The following is a 22264-nucleotide window of genomic DNA, read 5'->3' on the forward strand; positions in this document are numbered from 1 at the left end:
TGAGACTTGCCTGGCCAAAATGGTGAAACCCTGTCTCTACTAAAAACACAAAAATTAGCTGGGCATGGTGGCCAGTACCTGTAATTCCAGCTACTCGGAAGGCTGAGACAGGAGAATCACTTGAACCCAGGACGCGGAGGCTGCAGTGAGCCAAGAGTATGCCACTGCACTCCAGCCTGGGCAACAGAACAAGACTCCGTCTCGGGGGGCGGGGGGGGGAGAAAGTAACACACAGAATGGCAGCCACTTGGCATAAGCTCTGGTCTGTCTCCAATGTGGGGCTCCTGTTTGGGATTTATCCACCTGCTCTTTATCCTGTGTTCTCACCCAGCCCACAGTGGGGTCTTTTAAGCCAAGCAGGGCAGGGGTACCCCTGGAGGAGAGAAGAACGAGCTGGCTTTAGTCCATTTGGACTGCTGTAACAAACTACCACAGACTGGGTGGCTACTTAACAACAGAAATCTATTTCTCCCAGTTCTAGAGGCTGGGAAGTCCAAGAGCAAGGATATTCTGCATCTGGTGAGTGTTGCTTTCTGGTTCACAGATGGGACCTTCTAGCTGTGCCCTCATGTAGGAAGGGACAAACAAGCTCCCTTCGGCCTCTTTTATAAGGGCACAAACTCCATTCATGAGGGGTCCACCCTCATGACCTAATCACCTCCTGAAGGTCTTACCTCCCAATACCATCACACTAGGGGCTAGGATTTCAACATGGGGACTTTGGGGCCAAGTGCAGGCACACACCTTATAATCCCAGTGCTTTGGGAGGCTGAGGCGGGAGGATCATTTGAGGCCAAAAGTTTGAGACCAGCCTGGGCAACACAGTAAGATCCCATCTCTACAGAAAATTGAAAAATTACCTGGCCACGGTGGCACATTCCTGTAATCCCAGTTACTTGGGAGTCTGATACAGGAGGATCACTGAAACCCAGGAATCTGAGGCTATAGTAAGCCATGATCATGCCACTGTACTCCAGCCAGGGTGACAGAGTAAGACACCAACTCAAAAAAGAAAAAAAAGAATTTTGGAGAAATACAAACATTCAGACCATAGCAAGGCCCTTCCACAAGATGCCACATTCACCCACCCCCAGAGCTGTTCTCTCCCTGAGGGTGCCAGGCCCACTCCCACCCAGGACCGTGCCCTTCTTTCAGGCCCCAATTCTCTCTGTCTCTCTCCTTAAGATAGAAACAGGTTAAGGATTTCCTCAGACACATAAATATAACTTAACTGAGTTATCTGAACCCAAAGACCACCATTGATGGCCGCCATGTATGTAGCTCAATGGAGGAGACAGAAGATATTTCAGGAAGCTGCTTTATCAAAGGGATTTCTCTACAAATTAGAAATACCTTCACACTGTCTCACAAGGTGGAAGGAGAAGTGGCCAAACACTGGGTTCTGTTTTAAACACAAAAAGAAAATAGGGCAGGGCCATAAGAAAGGGGGAAAAACATGAGAGAAACAAATGTCTCTGGAGATTTATACCATCAGAAAGGCCAGCCCCCTCCCGGAGCCCCTACACCCACAGGGCAGGAAGTAACCCGATTGGAAGTAAATAGCAAATAAGTGGAAAGTTTGGGGTTGTGGGGGCGGGGCTGGTGAGAGAGGAAGAAGAAAGACTTTCCAACTGATCTCAGATCAAAGTACCACCGAGTCAGTGGTTCTCCAATTTCAGTGTAAATAAAATCATCCGGGCAACTCATTAAATGCAGATCCCAGGCCCATATTTATTGAGAACTGGATTCAGGCGATTTTGAAGTGAGGTAAAAAACCCTGCATTTTTAACAAAGACCCCAGTGGTTATGAAGCAGCTGATCGGAGAATCGCACTTGCAGAAACACTCCATTAGTATTTGGGACACTTAAACCCAAATGTCCTCCTCTGACAGAGTGTTCAACTTGAGAGGATGGGAGAAGGCAGGAAGAGATGGGAAGATCAAGAGTAGGCAGAGGCTCTGAAGAGAGTCAACAGATGAACTCCAGGGCCTCTGACAGATGAGGGCCCAGGATGAATGACGTGTGGGTGGATGAATGGACAAATGGAGAGAGGGAGCTATTCCAAATCAACACAAGCACCAAAGACATTTTACAGAACCAGCTGAGAAACGATGGCCAAAAAGGAGCTATTACTACCTGGGAAAAACAAAGGCCACGTTAGCACTTTCTAAGCCCAGCTTGCAAAAGTGTGCTTTCGCAAGAATTTTTTAAGGTAATATTTTGATACGATGGCCATTTCATCTATGAAATAGTTCTGAACCTGGTTGCTCACTAACCAGCACCCAGGAGGCTTTTAAAAAGCATACCACGGCCTGAGTCTCACCTGAGACTCTGATTTCCTCATTCTGAGACAGGGCCAAGGCCCTTGGTAGAAGCTTCCCAGTGAATTATTACGTGCAGTCAGGGTTGAGAACCACCCTGTCAAGGGAGCAGCGTGGACACTGAGATTGTGAATACAAGACTAGGGAACATTTTTTTTTTTTTAAACTGGCCCTTCCATTTCCCTACAGCAATTAAAAAAAAAAAAAAAAAAATGAAGAAAAAAAGCAGCCAGGCGTAGTGACTCAAGCCTGTAATACCAGCACTTTGGGAGGCCAAGGCAAGCGGATTACCTGAGGTCAGGAGTTCGAGACCAGTCTGGCCTACGTGGTGAAATCCTGTCTCTACAAAAAAATACAAAAATTAGCAGGGCCTGGTGGGCAGGCACCTGTAATCCCAGCTACCTGGGAGGCTAGGCTAAGGCAGAAGAATCGCTTGAACCCAGGAGGCGGAGGTTACAGTGAGCTGAGATCACACCATGGCCCTCCAGCCTGGGCGACAAGAGCAAAACTCCATCTCAAAAAAAGAAAAAAAGCTATTGCAAAGTAGGGGTAAGTGAGAAGTGGCATGAGAACCTTCCAATCTTAAAAAATAACTTCAAGAGAAAGCGTTAAATGTCATCGCAAGAAAGCAGAGGATAGGTACACTTAATCCCTGGGGCCTGCAGAGAAAAGAAATGAACACAGCCAAGACACCAACTCCCATTACCAGTCTCACTCTATCTCGGGGAACTAAGGTGAAAAAGTGGAAAGATGATAAACTGGATGCAAACCCTACTACTATCACTCCCCACTAGCCAAGTGTGGACTCCTGGAGCTGTTATTACACCTAGGCTCAAATGCCATCTCATTAAAATATGGCTGGTTAATACTGTCTTCCTCATAGGATACTTACGAGAATTAAACAGGACAAACAGATCGGTATGCGCCAGCATGGTGCCTGGTGGAGAGACGTCACCCAGCAAATTTCAATCTCTCCCCTTTATCCATCTGAAACGCCAACCCTGACAAGGCCCTCATCCTCACCAACTATGAGGAGGTCATGGCTTAGAACTGGGTGCCCCTCTTCCCACCACTCAGCAGACAGGGGACCATGGGAAGAATGGGATTCCCTAATGTCAGAACTGTGGCACCCCAGGTTGGAACTCCAAACGTATGTTTAAAGTTGGAATGAGGCAACCGAGGGCTTCAGCATCATCCCCGCCCTCAGTGTGCTGTGGATGCTTGGACAGGTCTTTGCAGACCAGATGGATAATCAATTCACCATGTATATTACTGAGTTTTTGGAAAGACTTGTTCCAAGTAACAGGCCTAATACATGCATTTTCGAAATGGAATGCAACTCATTCACAGACAGACAATTGCCTGTATTGAACAAACTGCCTCTAATTTCTCTTCTGAAATCACACAGTCATTAAATGATGCTGTCTGATTCCCAGGGATAATTTCTGAACTGTTCTTTGTTTCCAAACAAGGCCTTCGCATTTTTCACAAAATGTTACTTTATTAAAATAAATATTATTGTATTATACAATAAAAGTATAGTACCTAAGCATTCAAATAAAAGAATTAAGTTTGATTTAGTCCATTTTCTATTTTATTCCAGTCATAAATTACTGCCTGGTCTGAGCTTAGCATCCAGCATTAATCAGTGGATTATTTTCAGTATTCACAGAGACCAAAAATACAAGATAGGAGCCCATTTACCTTCCATTTCATTTTCAAAGCTAACCACAAAAATCAAAAGCAACCACGGGGGTCAATGGCACCAAACATGAGCCCTTTCCTTTGTGCCCAACACTAGCATTGCAAGACCAGAAGGCTTGCCAGTCATAGGAAAGATCTAGAGATACAACAGGCTTACAAAGGACTAAGGGGGCTGAGCTACCTAGAAGCTGAGTCTGGAGTCTGGAAGTCAAACAAAGACTGGAAGCATAGGCCGGTAAGAGGCATGCTGGAGTCCACATAAACAGACCAATTCGGAAGAAGAGGTGCAGTCTACAGACCCAGGGAGGAAAAAGGAGGCCAAAGTCCAGGAAGATTCACTAAGAAGAAAATCAATAAGTAGACCCAAAGGAGAACAGGAAACCAAAGAAGGTCATGACCCAGGGCACAGGCCATTTGCTCTCCCGTGCAAAAGTATTTAATGCATGTGCATTCAGCTAGAACCTAGGCCAGTAAACAGTCCTAACACATCTGATCCCCTCCCCACCCATCCACCCACCCACTGGGGAGAAGCCCAGCTGTTCAGTCCAAAGGGGCTGGGGTGGGAAGGCAGAAGCCATGTTCTAAGAAAAAGGGTCAGAAATAAGCTGGATTCTAAATCCACTTAAGTTGGATTCACTTAAAGGGGCCAGGCCCCAGAGACCTCCTGGTCTCACCCATGGATTTTTCAGTGGTGCTGGGAACCAAGTGGGTAACAGAACAGAAATGCTGTGTACCTTTGGCAAGCTAAGGTCTACAACACCTCACATAGCCCACAGTACTGTAACATAAATGTAGCTCACAACGTTTGCCACTGTAAATGGTTTCAATATGATTGCTGAAATATACAAATAACAATCTCAGGGTTTACAATGCCATACTTTGAAATATGATTCTGAGCCAAACTCAACACCCACCCCAAGAGATGAAAACAGAATATACATGTTTTCCAGAGTTATTAAGTCGAAGAATTCCCTTGAAAAAGCCTCTCTTCCACCCTCTTCCTTTCATTCTGGCCCTAGGGTCTGTGAGTGGTTTACACACTACCAGAGTAGAAACAACAGTGAAACTCTGGGCCAGGTACAATGGCTCATGCCTGTAATCCCATCACTTTGGGAGGCAGAGACAGGAGGATCACTTCAGCTCAGGAGTTCGAGACCAGCCTGGGCAACATGGCAAAACTCCGTTCCTACAAAATATACAAAAATTAGCCAGGCTTGGTGGCACACACCTGTGGTCCCAGCTCCTTGGCAGACTGAGGTGGGTGGATTGCTTTAGGCTGGGAGGCGAAGATTGCAGTGAGCCAAGATCATGCCACTGCACTCTAGCCTGGGTGACAAAGTGAGACCCTGTCTCCAAAAACAAACAAAACTCCCACAATGATTCTTCTGATAAGCAGGTTTTTTGGTTGGTTTGTTTGTTTGGTTTTTTTTTTTTTTTTGGTCACTTGTGGGCCTTTTAAGTCTTGCAACTTCCTTATTAAAAGGCCATATGATCACAGTCTTAACGAAGCATGCAGCATTCTGATGACTTATTTGGCTTCATGCTGATTACAAATGGAGCTTCATTCATCCATTCAGTGTTCATCATCAGGGGCCTCCCTGGGCTAGGCTCTGCTCCTAGGTGCCAATGACAAGTCCCCATTCTAAGAGACCTTGGTGAGGAGAGACAGAAAAAAAACAAACACACACATGATACAGGTGGTGGGGCTCTTTGGAAGGGGGCCTGAATAGGTGTGTGAATACACACCTTGTATTCAGAGCCTTGTGTATTCAGCTAGAGCCTGTGTATTTGAGTTTGTGCATTTATCCCTAAAGGAAGGCAGGAGAGACAGACGTCTCTGCAGGAACCAGGTTACCAGGACAAAGAACAAGGGCTTGGCCTGCTTGAGGGAGAGTCTCCCAGATTACAATAAGTGAGCTTTCTGTGCAGATTTGTCAACATGCACATGTTTATCCTGGAGCTGAGTGCGCTAATGAACAAGCTGATGAGTTTTTTTTCCTATAATCCCACAGTGAAAATTAATGGAAACATCTGACTTTCCATCTTTGAGCCACAAAACGCCAAAGCGAATTCCTGGAAGAGGTCTAGGGAGTCAGAACCACGTGGCTTCCAGAGCAGAAAAGATTCTTAAACTCAATACCAAGTTAAGCTGGACAAGTTGCATTTTCCTTGGTCTTGAAAGCAAGAATGAAAATCCCACTGGCGTTCCATCTCTGGAGTATAGACCGCTGATTCTAAGGAACTCAGTAGGCTGGTGTTTAGTGTCCATCTCAGAGGTGGGTATTTCCAGGAGCAACAGCAAAATGTGGGAAAAGCACAGAGAACTGAAGAGTTTCCCAGCTCAATGCTGTCTTTTTCATACAGCTGCAACTGTTTTGATTGAAGTGAATTCCAAGAATAACAGATGGAGCACTACTACAGTTTCAACAGAAGAAGCCAAAAACTATACATCAGATTTTTAAAAATTATCTGTCACTTATCACCGGCACAGTCCTCTTTCCCTTTACTTTCAGGGTGACTGTGCAACCCACCTTTCTCCAGAGAATGACCCTTCACCCACAGGCAGGGACAGCCCACCCACCCCGACATGCATAGCATGTGGCCAGGGCTCAGTGGTCTGGCATCGCTTAGCAGATCTAAGCTGAGCTGTCGGATTCTCCATTCCTGGAATCTGGGGCTGAGTCTCAACAAATCCTCCTTGACGTTGTCTATTTCTTAAGAAAAGATACAAACCATACTTTAAAATGTGCTATTATTTTGTAAAACAGTACAAAAAAGGTATCCCAGAGGAAGGTAGTTTAAAAATAAATTGTAACACCTGTAATCCCAGCACTTTGGGAGGCCGGGGTGGGTGGATCACCTGAGGTCAGGAGTTCAAGACCAGCCTGACCAATATGGTGAATCCCCATCTCTACTAAAAATATAAAAATTAGCCGGGCGTGGTGGCGGGCGCCTGTAGTCCCAGCTACTAGGGAGGCTGAGACAGGAGAATTGCTTGAACCCAGGAGGCAGAGGTTGCAGTGAGCTGAGATCACACTACTGCACTCTAGTCTGGGTGACAGAGTGAGACTCCGTCTCAATAACAACAATAATAATAGTAGTAGTAGTAATAAATAAATTAATTACAAAGGGAGTTATTGCTTAACAGGCTTGGAGTTTTTGTTTGGAGTGATGAAAAAGTTTTGGAAATAGTGGTGTGATAGCACAACATTATAAATGTGATTACTGCCACTAATACATTTAAAATGGTTTAAATGGTAAGTTGTATGCAGTATTTATTTACCAAACACACACACACACACACACACACACACAAAACAATAGAGGAAAACCCAAGCTCTAGTCCAAAAAAAATTGTGTATTTATTCATTCATTTTCCTTTCAATTCAAACGTGAGTATTTGCCGAAGAAACTAGTAATAGCAAATCCTTTAGACACCCAGCAGAAAAAGTGAAAACCCCAAAAGGAATACACATGTTACAGCTGTGAGCAAATGCACACACGCAACAGCACCAGCGTTAAAGCTGCCAGCCTATTTTAGGGACATGCTTTGCCTCCCAACTGGACTGCGGAAAAAAACTTGTATTTTGTTGAGCTGTTCTGTCATCAGACAGAAAAGTCACCAGAAAAATGCTATTTTTAAGCCATAAACAACAGATCGATGATAAGCTAAAAAATAACAAATTAAAATGGAGGGCCATTAAGTTGCTATTAGGCTGAACCATATGTGATTGCAGATCTCTAACCCTTTATGGCCTCTAGAAACGGCAATTTCATATGGTTCACAGGAACCCAGGGGTTAATTGGGGTGGAGGCAGCAGTTGCAACACAAGAGACACACGTAAGACTCAGAGGCTACAGCCATGATGCACATGACCTCCTGTTTCTTTCCTCTTGAGAGAAAAAGGAGTAAGATGTTTCCACTTTATGATGGGGATAATAATACACATTTTTAAAATAACAACAAAAAAGCAAAGGATTTATGTCCAGGCCAGCGGACTGAAAAGAATCTAATCCTATCTGTCCCTGAGTTTGGTTTTGAGAGTTATTAGATCCTAATGACACTATGTTTGCATTATACATGTGGCCCCCAAGTGCCTTTTCCTCCATCCTCACAAGTTTACTGCCTCCCTGCTGGTCTCCACCCCAGCCACTCTTCCCAGGAAACTGGAGCTGCTCTCCTGGACCCCAGGTGGCCCCCTCCTGCCAGCTGCCCAACCTGGGGGGCCGGGCCAGCTGCCGCTCACTCAGTCTCCCTCAGGTTCCACATGCAAGGAAGGAGTTCACAGTGAGCGGTGGGACCGTGCTCCTGTGCACCTGGGCAGCTGCCTCAGCGCAGTAGCTGGCTTTGCGTGAGAAGCCTGGAATGCAGCTTCCCTGGCTGCTGGAACGTGCAGGCCTTCCTGGGCTCTCAGATGAGACTTCTTCCCTTGGCTCAGATGTCTAGGATCCACCACTTCCCCTCAGCACTCAGATCTGTCCACCTCAAGTTGAAGTCACTGGGTTCTAGTTGTCCAGTTCTTCCTAATAATTCCTGGGGTCGACTCCAAATGACAGATCCACCAGGCTGTCCCCTACTGACCATTTCCCTGCATTCAACAGGCTTGGGGGAGATTTTTCTGGGAGACAGGAGTGTGTGTAGATGGTGTACTGAGCAGGAGGGTGTGAAAAGGTCAAAAGGTCGCCTACCTCCACAAGGCATCCAAGGGACATAAAAATGACACCAATGGGGGCAAAGGGAAGGGGGCAGGAGGAAGCAAAAGAAAACCAGCTGGACAGGGTGGAAAGTGTGTGAAAACAACCACAAATGCAATGAAAAGCCACTGCATTAACTCATCTCTTATCAAGTTTCACAAAATTGGGCCAACAGCATTAACTGCAACAAACCAAAACCAGAGAGTCAAACCAAAAAGTCAGAGACGGCTTTAAGTAAGTGGGAGCTGTGATTATAAGTAATTAGTGCTGTGTTCCCAGGGTGGCTTGAAGAAGTCTGACTCTCTCAGCAGGTGGGGATGACTTGAAAGTCCCAGGCAATCTTATGATCTTTTAGTGGATTAATAAAATGAGAAGAATTTTTTTAACCAAGCTTAGTTATCCTTGTTGCAAATAGAGAGAATGACATGGAGGAGGTTGTCTACTTGTAGATTTGGATGATGAAATCCTCAACCAGTAAATATTTTGAAAGACCCCATACAGAAACAATTCAGAGTACCAAACGGGATCACCGCACAGACTAATCGCCTTGATGAAATGGACTGTAGTAAATTGAATAACTACCCCTTAAAATACAATTAGGTAAACTGGTATCACTCTAAGCTATTTCAGAGCAATCAAATTAGACTCTTTCCAGAAAAAGGTAATAAAATAGTTCTAATCGCCAGGGTGAAAAATCTAATTTAAAACTCATTAATCAATTCTACAATGTTCCTAAAGGGTGCTACAGTGACTGCTGAGCACCTCCTGGATGTCCCAGAAAAGACAAACGTTTAGTGCTGTCTTTCTTCTTACCTTTTCACATGAGTTGATCTTTAGCTGTATCTGCACCTGCAGAAACATGGTGCTTTTAAAAAATCTGCTCTTCAGCTGGGCGCAGTGGCGCACGCCTGTAATCCCAACACTTTGGGAGGCCAAGGCAGGCGAATCACAAAGTCAGGAGATCAAGACCATCCTGGCTAACATGGTGAAACCCCATCTCTACTAAAAATACATAAAATTAGCCAGGTGTGATGGCACATGCCTGTAGTCCCACCTACTCAGGTGGCTGAGGCAGGAGAATCGCTTGAACCCGGTAGGCAGAGGTTGCAGTGAGCCAAGATCGTGCCACTCACTGCACTACAGCCTGGATGACACAGCGAGACTCCGTCTCAAAAAACAAAAAAAACAAAACTGCTTTTCTGAAACTCTGTCCAAAGCTTGTGGTACAAGAAGACAACTGATTTCTAACTTGTAGGATACGTGCTGACCCACCTGTGTGCTGGGGCCTTCAGAGGCCACAGGTATGTATTTTTCAATAAAGTGTGAAATAGTGTCATTTGCTCATTTCTTTTTCCATCTGTAAATACTTCACAGCAAGTATAAGTTACAAGTCAAATGGAATACTTTGGTTCTCTGTATTCTTAGTATCAACCTATAGTGCTTTAAATTTTAGAGTGGAATGAAATTTTAAATTAACATTACAACTATCTGCTTGGCAAAAACAAACAACAAAAAAACAGCTGAATGAATACAAAATTCTCATAAAGACTGAATGAAATAAGAAAGCATGGGTTGGGCAGTGGCTCACACCTGTAATCCTACTGCTTTCAAAGACTGAGTCAGGTCACCTGAGGTCAGGAGTTCCAGACCAGCCCGGGCAACACAGTAAGACCCCATCTCTGGAAAAAATATTTCAGGCGTGGCGCACCCCTGTAGTCCTAGCTACTCGGGAGCCTGAGACAGAAAGATGGCTCAAGTCCAGGAGTTACAATGAGCTGTGATTGGACCACTGCACCCCCGCCTGGATGACAGAGCAAGACCCCGTCTCTAAAAACAGAAGGTGGCCGGGGGTGGTAGCTCAAACCTGTAATCCCAGCACTTTGGGAAGCCAAGGCGGGTGAATCACCTGAGGTCAGGAGTTCAAGGCCAGCCTAGCCAACAGGGCAAAAGTACATCTCTACTAAAAATACAAAAATTAGCCGGGCGTGGTGGCGCATGCCTCTAATCCCAGCTACTCAGGAGGCTGAGGCAGAAGAATCGCTTGAACGCAGGAGACAAAGGTTGCAGTGAGCTGAGATTACACCACTGCATTCCAGCTGGGGCAAAGGAGCAAGACTCCATTTCAAAAAACAATAATAATAATAATAATTATTATTATTATTAATTAATAAAAACAGAAGGAAAAAAGGAAAGGAAAGAAAAGCAAGCAAGGCAGGCATGGTCTTTAGTGATCTCACACGAAACAACTGTGTGAGATCTCCTGCCAGCCTGTGTGTCTGAGGTTCCATTTTAGGATTTTAGACGCACATGGCTCTGCTTTTTCTCCAACACTAGACAGGATTTTAAAACTGCTTTTTAATTCACCTGAGAATTATCACGCTGCAGTAAGCCCAGCCCCTGGCCACTGGAGGGGAGAGCTCAGAGAATAAAAAGGAAAGGAAAAGCTTCGAAGGGCAACAAAAAACCTTCTAACTTTACCCAAAGCCCTCCTTCTTGTCTTTATCTTTGCTTCCTCCAAAACAGTAATGCTGGTGGAATACGGAAGGGCTTGAGCGCTTCTTGCTTTTTAAGTAAATATGACTCTAAGGCATTTTTCAGGAACATCTTCAAAATCCTTACTCCTCCAATGTGGCTGGTCCAGCGACATAACATCACCAGGGAGCTTGTGAAAAATTCAGCCCGCTCTCCAGCCCTACCCCAACCTACCTGTCAGAAGCTGCAGCTTGGCAAGATCCACAGGTGATTCGTATGAACCACTCTAAATCAAAGGAAAATTACACTAATGGTTTTGTAAACTCTTTATGGACTCTAAGAGGTCACTTTTGAGTAAAATAAAAATTTCCCGGCCGGGCGCGGTGACTCACACCTGTAATCCCAGCATTTTGGGAGGCCAAGGTGGGTGAATCACCTGAGGTTGGGAGTTGGAGACCAGCCTGGCCAACATGGAGAAACCCCGTCTCTACTAAAAATACAAAATTAGCCAGGCGTGGTGGCGTGCGCCTGTAATCCCAGCTACTCGGGAGGTTGGGGCAGGAGAATCACTTGAACCCAGGAGGTAAAGGCTGCAGTGAGCTGAGATCGCATCACTGCACTCCAGCCTGGGCAACAAGAGCGAAACTCAGTCTCGGCGGTGGGGTGGGGGGGAATTTCTCTGAAATCGTTTTTAAAGATATAGACAAATTATCATTTGACAATTTCTACCATTTACCCACCATGTGACCTCAAACATGGTATTTCCTCTGTGTGTGTGTGTGTGTGTGTGTGTGTGTTTACATACATGCTAATATAAAATGTCTCAGCTTAAGCATGTTTTAGTGCACAGCCTAGTGGCATTAAGTACAATTACAGTGTTGTGCACCATCACCATCAACCATCTTTAGAATGTTTCATCTTCCAAAACTGAAACACTATCCCCATTAAACACTAACATGCAATTCTCCCCTCCTCTAAGAAATACCAATATCTTAACACAAAGCTGGGTCAAAATTAACCAATTTCCTTTAAAAGTAACCAAGGACAGGCTTGATCAAGGACAAGACTATGCTCTAAACCTCTGACTCTGACTCCAAGAATCTATCCCTGGCCTGGCACAGTGGCTCAAGCCTGTAATCCCAGCAGTTTGGGAGGCCGAGGCAGGCAGACTGCTTGAGCTCAGGAGGTAGAGACCAGTCTGAGCAACATGGCAAAACCCCATCTCTACAAAAAATGAGTCAGGAGCAGTGGCATGTGCCTGTGGTTCTAGCTACCAGGGAGGCCGAGGTGGGAGGATCACTTGAGCCCGGGAAGTGGAGGCTGCAGTGAGCCATGGTTATGCCACTGCATTGAAGACTGGGTAATTGAGCAAGACCCTGTCTCCAAAAAAAAAAAAAAAATCTATCCCTGCCCAGTTAAGTGCAATGTTCCTGTCCTGGGAACCAGAACCAGTTAAAGAACTTCTCCTAATGCTTGGCAACGATTCCTGCATGTTCCACCATGAACCTGTAACGTAAAGAGGGGAAGACTATGTAGGTCAGTAGAAAAACAAACTACAGTCTTTGGGCCACTGACAGTTCTTGATCCAAGCCTGAACCCAATTTTAAAAATCTTGCCTCACTTTTCTCATAACCCTGCAATTCCTACATGAGTCACCAAGCTAATTATACTTGTTATATTTGGGAATGACAGAGTGGACAACATAAAACTAAGTATTCGATGACCAACTGAAGATTAGAGGTCAAGGCTCAGCGTTGTTTTCACATTTAAGTACATGTTATCATAGTTCAGTTCCTTCCAAACCCACAACCCATAAATACTGTTGAAAATGATCAGAACTACTGACCCGACCAACCCATTCCACTCCCACCTCATTGAGAGCTGCCCATGGACAACAGCTGGCAAGGACTTCACACGGCCCAGGTTGCCAACCACAAGTCAAGGGCAGTGGCACCAAGAGACTGGTAGAGTTGTTAGTTAAGAGCCTTTGCCAGAAAGCTTAGTCAGGATAGGAATAGAAAGTATCTTTAGAGCCTTAGGGACATCATGCTAAGTGAAATAAACGAGCCACAAAAGCACAAATATATGAGTCCACTGGTGGAGGTATTTAAAGTAATCAAAGTCATAGGAACAGAAAGAAGAGTAGTTACCAAGAAAGAAGAGTAGTTACCAATCAGTGATTAATGGGCACAGAGTTTCAATGCTGCAAGATGAAAACATTCTTGAGATCTGCTGCACAACAATGTGAATAAACTTAACCCTAGTACCCTTAAAAATAGTTAAGATGGTCAAGTTAATGTTATGTGATTCTTACCATAATTTTTTTAAAAAACAAAAAAGTTAAAAGACTAAAAGGAAAACCTCTTTGGGATTAAAATACAATTCAACAAGAAAGGGAAAGAATGCTGTATTAGTCCATTTTTGTGCTGCTGGTAAAGACATACCCAAGACTGGGAAGAAAAAGAGGTTTAATTGGACTTACAGTTCCACATGGCTAGGGAGGCCTCAGAATCATGGCAGGAAGCTAAAGGCACTTCTTACATGGTGGCGACAAGAGAAAATGAGGAAGAAGCAAAAGCAGAAACCCCTGATAAACTCATCAGATCTCGTGAGACTTATTCACTATTACGAGACTAGCACAGGAAACACTGGCCCCCGTGATTCAATTACCTCCCCTCTGGGTCCCTCCCACAACATACATATGAGAATTCTGGGAAATACAATTCAAGTTGAGATTTAGGTGGGGACACAGCCAAATCATATCATTTTTCCCCTGGCCCCTCCAAATCTTATGTCCTCACATTTCAAAACCAATCATGCCTTCCCAACAGTCCCCCAAAGTCTTAACTCATTTCAGCATTAACCCAAAAGTCCACAGTCCAAAGTCTCATCTGAGACAAGGCAAGTCCCTTCTGCCTATAAGCTTGAATATTCAAAAGCAAGCTAGTTACTTCCTATATACAATGCGAGTACAGGTATTGGGTAAATACAGCCATTCCAAATAGGAGAAATTGGTCAAAACAAAGAGGTCACAGGGCCCATGCAAGTCTGAAATCCAGTGGGGCAGTCAAATTTTAAAGCTCCAAAATTATCTCCTTTGATTCCAAGCCTCATATCCAGGTCACAATGACGCAAGAAGTGGGTTCCCATGGTCTTGGGCAGCTCCACCCCTGTGGCTTTGCAGGGTACTGCCTCTCTCCCAACTGCTTTCACAGACTGGTGCTGTCTGCAGCTTTTCCAGGTGCACAGTACAGGCTGTCAGTGGATCCACCATTCTGCAGTCTGGAGGATGGTGGCCTTCTTCTCACAGCTCCACTAGGCAGTACCCCAGTAGGGACTCTGTGTGGGGGCTCCGACCCACATCTCCCTTCCACACTGCCCTAGCAAAGGTTCTCCATAAGGGCCCCGCCCCTGCAGCAAACTTCTGCCTGGGCATTCAAGCATTTCCACACATCTTCTGAAATCTAGGCAGAGGTTCCCAAACCTCAATTCTTCTATGCACCTGCAGACTCAACAACACGTGGAAGCTGCCAAGGCTTAGGGATTCCACCCTCTGAAGCCACAACCTGAGTTGTACAACATTGGCCCCTTTCAGACACGGCTGGAGCGTGGAGCGGCTGGGAGACAGGACACCACGTCTCTAGGCTACACACAGCACAGGGACCTGGGCCCAGCCCATGAAACCGTTTTTTCCTCCTAGGCCTCTGGGACTGTGATGAAGGGGCTGCTGTGAAGGTCTCTGACATGGCCTAGAGACATTTTCCCCATGGTCTTAGGGATTAACATTAGGCTCCTTGCTACTTATGCAAATTTCTGCAGCCAGCTTGAATTTCTCCCCAGAAAATGGGATTTTCGGCCAGGCGCAGTGGCTCACGCCTGTAATCCCAGCATTTATGGAGGCCAAGGCAGGTGGATCACGAGGTCAGGAGATCGAGACCATCCTGGCTAACACGTGAAACTTCGTCTCTACTAAAAAAACAAAAAACAACCAGGCATGGTGGCAGGCGCCTGTAGTCTCAGCTACTCGGGAGGCTGAGGCAGGAGAATGGCGTGAACCTGGGAGGCGGAGCTTGCAGTGAGCCAAGATCATGCCACTGCACTCCAGCCTGGGCAACAAAGCGAGACTCCATCTCAAAAAAAAGAAAAAAGAAAAAAGAAAAAGAAAACCCCAAAATGCTAGGATTACAGGTGTGAGCCACCGCACCCGGCCTAAAGGGGTTTTCTTTTCTATCACATAGTCAGGCTGCAAATTTGCCAAACTGTTAGGCTCTGCTTCCCTTATAAAACTGAATGCCTTTAATAGCCCCCAAGTCAACTCTTGAATGCTTTGCTGCTTAGAAATTTCTTCCACCAGATACCCTAAATCATCTCTCTGAAGTTTAAAGTTTCAGAAATCTCTAGGGCAGGGGCAAAATGCCAACAGTCTCTTTGCTAAAACATAACAAGAGTCACCTTTGCTCCAGTTCCCAACAAGCTCCTCATCTCCATCTGAGACCACCTCAGCCTGGATTTCATGTCCATATTATTATCAGTATTTCTGTCAATGCTATTTAACATGTCTTGAGGAAGTTCAAAACTTTCCCACATTTTCCTGTCTTCTTCTGAGCCCTCCAAATTGTTCCAACCTCTGCTTGTTACCCAGTTCCAAAGTTGCTTCCACGTTTTCAGGTATATTTCCAGCAAGGCTCCACGCTTGGTACGAATTTACTGTATTAGTCCATGTTCACAACTGGGAAGAAAATGACGTTTAGTTGGACTTATAGTTCCACATGGCTCAGGAGGCGTCAGAATCATGGCGGGAGGCAAAAGGCACTTCTTACATGGAGGCAGCAAATGAGGAAGAAGCAAAAGCGGAAACCCCTGATAAACCCATCAAATCTCATGAGATTTACTTGCTATCACAAGAATAGCATGGGAAAGACTAGCCCCCATGATGCAATTACCTCCCCCTGGGTCCTTCCCACAACATATGGGATTTCTGGGAGATACAATTCAAGTTGAGATTTGGGTGGGGACACAGTCAAACCTTATCAGGTGCCATGAAAAACCTATTTTACAACACTTTCAGGAACACAGTTTTGTTAAATGAATGACACTGTTTAGATATTGTTTTCCCTTTTCACATCATCTTGAGAAGCATGTACAGGTCCTGAAAGAAACCAAATTCTCATCTGGGGGAAGTGAGATGGGAAGACAGGCAGAGTGACAGAAAAATGCGGCCAGTCCTATCCTACAGGGAAACTTAAAACATTTAATCAGTGCCTGACCCTAAAGTTGAGCAGAATTCACTTATTTACTCCTTAGACTACAGATCATACTATACTACCTGAGACTCTAATGGAGAAGGAACTAGACTGCGTGTTGGTGAAGTGTCCACACTGTCAGTGACCTTAGACATGCTTCCTCTTTGTTCCCCCTTTCTCCCCATACCCCCAAATCTACATTAACAAAGCACAGATATATCTATATACTGAAAATCCATTCAAGACTCTCAGAAGAAAAAGAAATGAAGGAGTTACAAACACAGTATTACTACAGCTTATCAAATCAAGAACTAAGAACGGTTCCACCAAGTAGACCGCCCCTGCTAAGAAGTTTTGATAACCAAGTAGCCCGTCTGTCTCAAATTATGGAAACTGGCCCTGAAGCTTTTATTCTCAATACAACAACTTGCAAACTCAATTCATAAACTATGTGGTTTTGGCCAGGGATGGTGGCTTACGACTGTAATCCCAGCACTTTAGGAGGCCTAGGTGGGCAGATCACTCGAGGTCAGGAGTTCAAGACCAGCCTAGCCAACATGATGAAACCCCATCTCCACTAAAAATACAAAAATTAGTCGGGTGTGGTGGTGGGTGCCTGTAATCTCAGCTCCTCAGGAGGCTGAGGCAGGAGACTCACTTGAACCCTGGAGGCGAAGGTTGCAGTGAGCCAAGATGGTACCACTGCACTCCAGGCTGGGCAACAGAGCAAGACTACATCTCAGAAAATAAAAAAATAAATAAAAATAAAAACATAAGCTATATGTTTTAGATCCTTGCATTTGACTATCTTTTATTTCCTTAAGTCTTAAATTTTAATACGCACCTCTGAGGTACAGGCCAATTTATAACATTAGTTTCCCTAGTAAAATGGAGATGCCAGGTTTCTCTTACAATCATCGAAATATAATCAAGCAAACCAGTTTCTGGATTCACATATTTAATTTGAGTGATATGGCTTTTCACTCATTTTACGCTAAAGAAACAAAATCAGGAATACCGGCGCTCCTACAAACAGAAGAAACTTCTTCAGTTGCTTAATAAGGTGGATAAATAGGCTCAGCTTCAGTAATTTAGTCAGTCTTGTTCTTACAGTGATCAGTACAACATTACCCTAAATTCTCAGTGGGATCCTAGTATTTTCAACATTCTATTCGTGATTAACTGAATGGTTTGTTTTCTCAGACGGAGTCTCGCTCTGTCACCCAGGCCTGAGTGCAGTGGCGCAATCTCAGCTCACTGCAACCTCCACCTCGCAGGTCGAAGCAATTCTTCTGCCTCAGCCTACCAATTAGCTGGGATTACAGGCGCCCGCCACCACAGCCGGCTAATTTTTGTATTTTTAGTAGAGACGGGGTTTCACCATGTTGGCCAGGCTGGTCTTGAACTCATGACCTCAAGTGATCCATCTGACTCGGCCTCCCAAAGTGCTGGGATTACAGGCGTGAGCCACTGCACCCGGCCTGAACTGAATGTTTGTATTCTCCCTCAAAATTAGTATGTTGAAATCCTCATGTCCCATGAAATGGTGTTAGGGTCTTTGGCAGGTGACTAGGTCATGAAGATGCAGCCTTCATGAATAGGATTAGCACCCTTATAAAAGAGGGCCAAGAGAACTCCCCCTTCTATGAGGTGAGGCCCAGCAGGAAGCTGGCTGGCTGTGAACCAGTGAGCAGAGACCTCACAAGACACAGAACTGCTAGCATCTTGACGGCCTTGGACTTCCCAGGCTCCAAAACTGTGACACATGGATATTTGCTCTTCATGAATCACTCAGTCTGTGGTACTCTGTCAGGACAGCCCAAACTGACTAACACACTATGGAAGTTTAAGAATTTTAAGAGCAAGTAACAAGTTAATCAGTCGGCAAATATCAATATACTTGAACTTTTGCTCAAATTACTTGCATCCTATACTTCTGATTGCTGAAAAAGATGAAAGAACGCAGAAAAGATACCCAGGAGGGAAACCAGGACAGTGCCATGCCCTTCTGTCCCCACACTGGTTGGAATATTTGCTGTGTTCCATTTGAGAGAACTGTATTGTATCTATCACACACACACACGGTGTACATTCTACATTTCCACTGGAATTTTGAATTATCACTTAGGAAAAGAATTTAAAGCGTGTGTATGTGTAGCGGGGCCAAGCACACATGCCCTGGACAAGAATAGCTACAGAGCAGACCACTGATGTTGGGAAGCTGCAGGGACTTGCTCTCACCTGACCATAGTCTGTCCGGAAGACGACGACGCCTTCTGCACAGGAATTTACAGTACTTGGAAAATGCTGGCCATTTTCTCTCAGCCAGACCCGTGTTCCCTGTAAACAAAACAAAACAAGACTGAACTGAGTTTGGATTGCATTTTGTGGCGAAACTCTACTGTCGAAATTACCATAACTCCTATATTCCTTTAAAAAAAATCTTTTTGAAAAGTAAACGTCTTTCTCAAGCAAAGAACACATCTTCAGGAAGCATCATCCACAGGCTTTACTATCCACAAGTGTGACTGAGAGTCCCACCAGACAGAGAAGGCAAAGAGGGACTAAGAAAATAGCAGCTAGCCCCTGTGTTCTCACCATGCAACTGATTTACGTGGATTACTTCATTTGAGATGATGAGGCAGACACTATGATCATTCTCATCTTACAGAGGGAGAACCAGAGGCCTAGAGGTAAAGTAACTTGCCCAGCATCACAAAGACTGAGTATTTGACAAGCAGCTGGGCTCCAGAAACCAAAAGTTTAACTAGGTCACAACAAGCCTTCACCCTCTTTGAGAACTCTTCAGAAACTAATGGCTCCCATCCTCTTAGGTCAAAGTCGGATACACCTGCGCACCTGGAGGACATTAGACCACTCCCTTGACTCCTACTTATACCAAAATCCATGTGCAAACTGGACTCTCCAAAAGAGGAACTGAAGTTTCTAATATGTATCAGAACTCAGTCCACCAGCACAAATGTTGTTAGGATTACATGAGACACCTAATGAACTTCAAACTTCAGGACTGTATCTTAAAAGACGGCAACTTCCAGATCCTACTTTTTAAATCTTGGGCACATTTTTTGGCATTGATCTCATTTTCACTTATTTATTTCCCCACTGGACAAATGAAATATCATATTGAGCTTTTTTAAGGCTCAATTTCATCGTCCTTTGATTTCATCACATGAAACCATTTTTCAAACACAAGTGATAAAGTTTGGAGGAATTAGTGGGTATTTCCTGGTCATTCAAAGAATGACATTCATGAATACTACTCAGCCATAAAAAGGAATGAAATAATGACATTCACAACAACGTGGATGGAGTTGGAGACCGTTATTCTAGTGAAGTCACTCAGGAATGGAAAACCAATCATCATATGTTCTCGTTTGTAAGTGGGAGGTAAGCTATGAGGATGCAAAGTCATAAGAATGACACGATGGACTCTGGGGACTCAGGGAGAAGGATAAAAGACTATACAACAGGTACAGTGGACACTGTTCGGGTGATGGGTGCACCAAAATCTCAGAAATCACCACTGAATAACATATTCATGTAACTGAACACCACCTGTTCCCCCAAAACCACTGAAATTTAAAAAAAAGAAAAAAAATTACCCTTATGATGTATACCCATATGATGGAATGCAACACTGAGCTTCAGTATCTCATTAAACTTTCTCTACTCTGCTCAACAATTTCATTTCCAACAAAAATGACACCAAGCACATCCTATGAATCAATGTATTCACGTGGAAATAGAACAAAATTATCACTTGACATAGCACTTTATTTTTTTTCTCCCTCCCTCCCTTACTAAAATAGCACTTTAACTGAACAACTCCTCTTCTCGAATTTTCTACATTTCATTTATTTCTGTTTTGTTAAATCTTTGAAATATACTGGTTATGGTATGTTCCACTTCCAGCTGAAGGAGCTAGTACTGCTCTTTTAACATAGAATTGGCAGGGGATAAATGACACACCAGTAAACTCAACATTTTATGTTACTTTAAATGGTGCCAATCAATAGCAAACATGGTCACCTCCAGTAACAGAGTGCCCCTGATGTATCAGGGTCATGAACTATCAGGGTCATGTACTAAGGAGCCTCAGTGACATTACACTGAATACTAACCTTCCGTAAAATAGGAATCCTCTCAATTCCAAGAGGTAAGTGCAGCTTGGAGCTTAAGACTTTGCCCAGTGCCACACAGCTAGTGACCGAGGCAGGTCTCTCCAAATTCCTAATCCCATGCTCTTCCCACACATCACACTGACTCTACTTGTCTCCTGAAAATAATGCATAAATAAATCAAATGCATTCATCAATCAGCAATTAAAATCTAACAATACAGAGTTGCCTCAAATGGCCTGTTATCACACATAACTATTTGTTCTCATCTTCCTAGAAAGGAACATTTAAGAACACAAAATCTGACGTAAAGGTTACTCCATTCCCTCAGTGCCCATGATGACACTGTTTAAAATCCACAAGCCGGAGGACAGACGTGGTGGCTCACGTAATCCCAGCACTTTGGAAGGCCAAGATGGGTGGATCACTTGAGGTCAGGAGTTTGAGACCAGCCTGGCCAACATGGTAAAACCCCGCGTCTACCAAAAAAGTACAAAAATTAGCCAGACATGGTGGCGCATGCCTGGAATCCCAGCTTCTCAGGAGGCTGTGGCAGGAGAATTGCTTGAAACCAGGAGGCAGAGGTTACACTGATTTGAGATTGTGCCACTACGTTCCACCCTGGGCGCCAGAGTAAACTCTATCTCAAAAAAATAGAAAATAAATAAATAAAATCCACAAACCAGGACCTAAAACGTTAACTGTTACTCAGAAGCCATAGTTAAGTCACTCTTGAGTTTGATGAATGAATTTTGGGCGGGCCAGCTAGAATCCCCAGACATAGGTTCTACAAGCATTTCTAAAATCACGGTGGCTGGAGATCCCAATATTGAAATGGAACAAATTCCTTTCCCCATTGACCAACTCACACAGTTCCCCTGAGAGCTCTGTGACTCTCCTAGTATCCCCTATTGCGACCTTATCTGTAAGAGACCCTCCCCATATGCACTCATTTCCCTGGTACATACTAAGGAGGTTTTAAGTTGTTCACTCCATTCACAGTTCTTTAAAGATGCGCCAAAGAGGAGTTTAAATCCTCTGCTATAAAGATGGCAAATAGCATCAAAAATAAATATTAAGTGCTCCTATATAAATCCTGAGACCTGCCTATTTAAAGAACACACAGCACCAACAGGGGTCAGTACCCATTTGCACACAAGTCCCTCACGTCCCCCTACTCTTGCTTCAGGCTGAGACACTGATAACACACATGAAGAATGAGACTTCACAACTGCCTGTCAGTCCTGATTTCTTTATTAGCAAACAGCTGCTTCTAAAGAGAACACGGACTTCAGGCATCTGCCAAGAGGCTGGTCTCTCAAATATCCCTCTGTACCCAAACTGCATTACTTACAACATTCTAGAAAAAGATTCCAAAAGCCTGATGACTTTTTTCAGCCTCTCTTTAATTCACATGTCAGGGACTGCAATATTTGAAAGCTTTTAAATATACGCCTCCCAACACACACGCACGCCCATGCTCGCAGCAATGAAAATGTTCAAAGTTATATAAGGCAAGAACTTTTACTCATTAGGTTAAAATCAGGAAATAAAAACTCCCAGTGTAGCTCCATCCCAGAACCCCTAGTCCAAACCTTTCTGTGTGTTGTGACCATCACTAGCACTGTTTTCGTTAAAAAGGATTTCACACACCTGTTTCCCAATTAAAATTGTCTATTTAGTAAGAATG

At 44.3% G+C, this 22264-nt stretch overlaps 1 protein-coding gene across 2 annotated transcripts in view; it reads right to left on the reverse strand.

Moving 5' to 3' along the window:
• MYO10 (myosin X) overlaps positions 1–22264 on the reverse strand; it is a 283038-nt gene that overhangs the window by 205493 nt on the left and 55281 nt on the right. Inside the window, exon 2 of one of the 2 annotated variants that reach the window (XM_031666095.1) lies at positions 18677–18775. The exons of the other annotated variant lie outside the window; for it this stretch is intronic. Coding sequence (XP_031521955.1) covers positions 18677–18775 — 99 coding nt within the window. The remainder of the gene's footprint in view (positions 1–18676; positions 18776–22264) is intronic. 2 annotated transcript variants of the gene reach the window in all.

This window comes from Papio anubis, chromosome 5 (genome assembly GCF_008728515.1).
Source record: "Papio anubis isolate 15944 chromosome 5, Panubis1.0, whole genome shotgun sequence".
In the NCBI taxonomy this organism is placed as follows: Eukaryota; Metazoa; Chordata; class Mammalia; order Primates; family Cercopithecidae; genus Papio; species Papio anubis.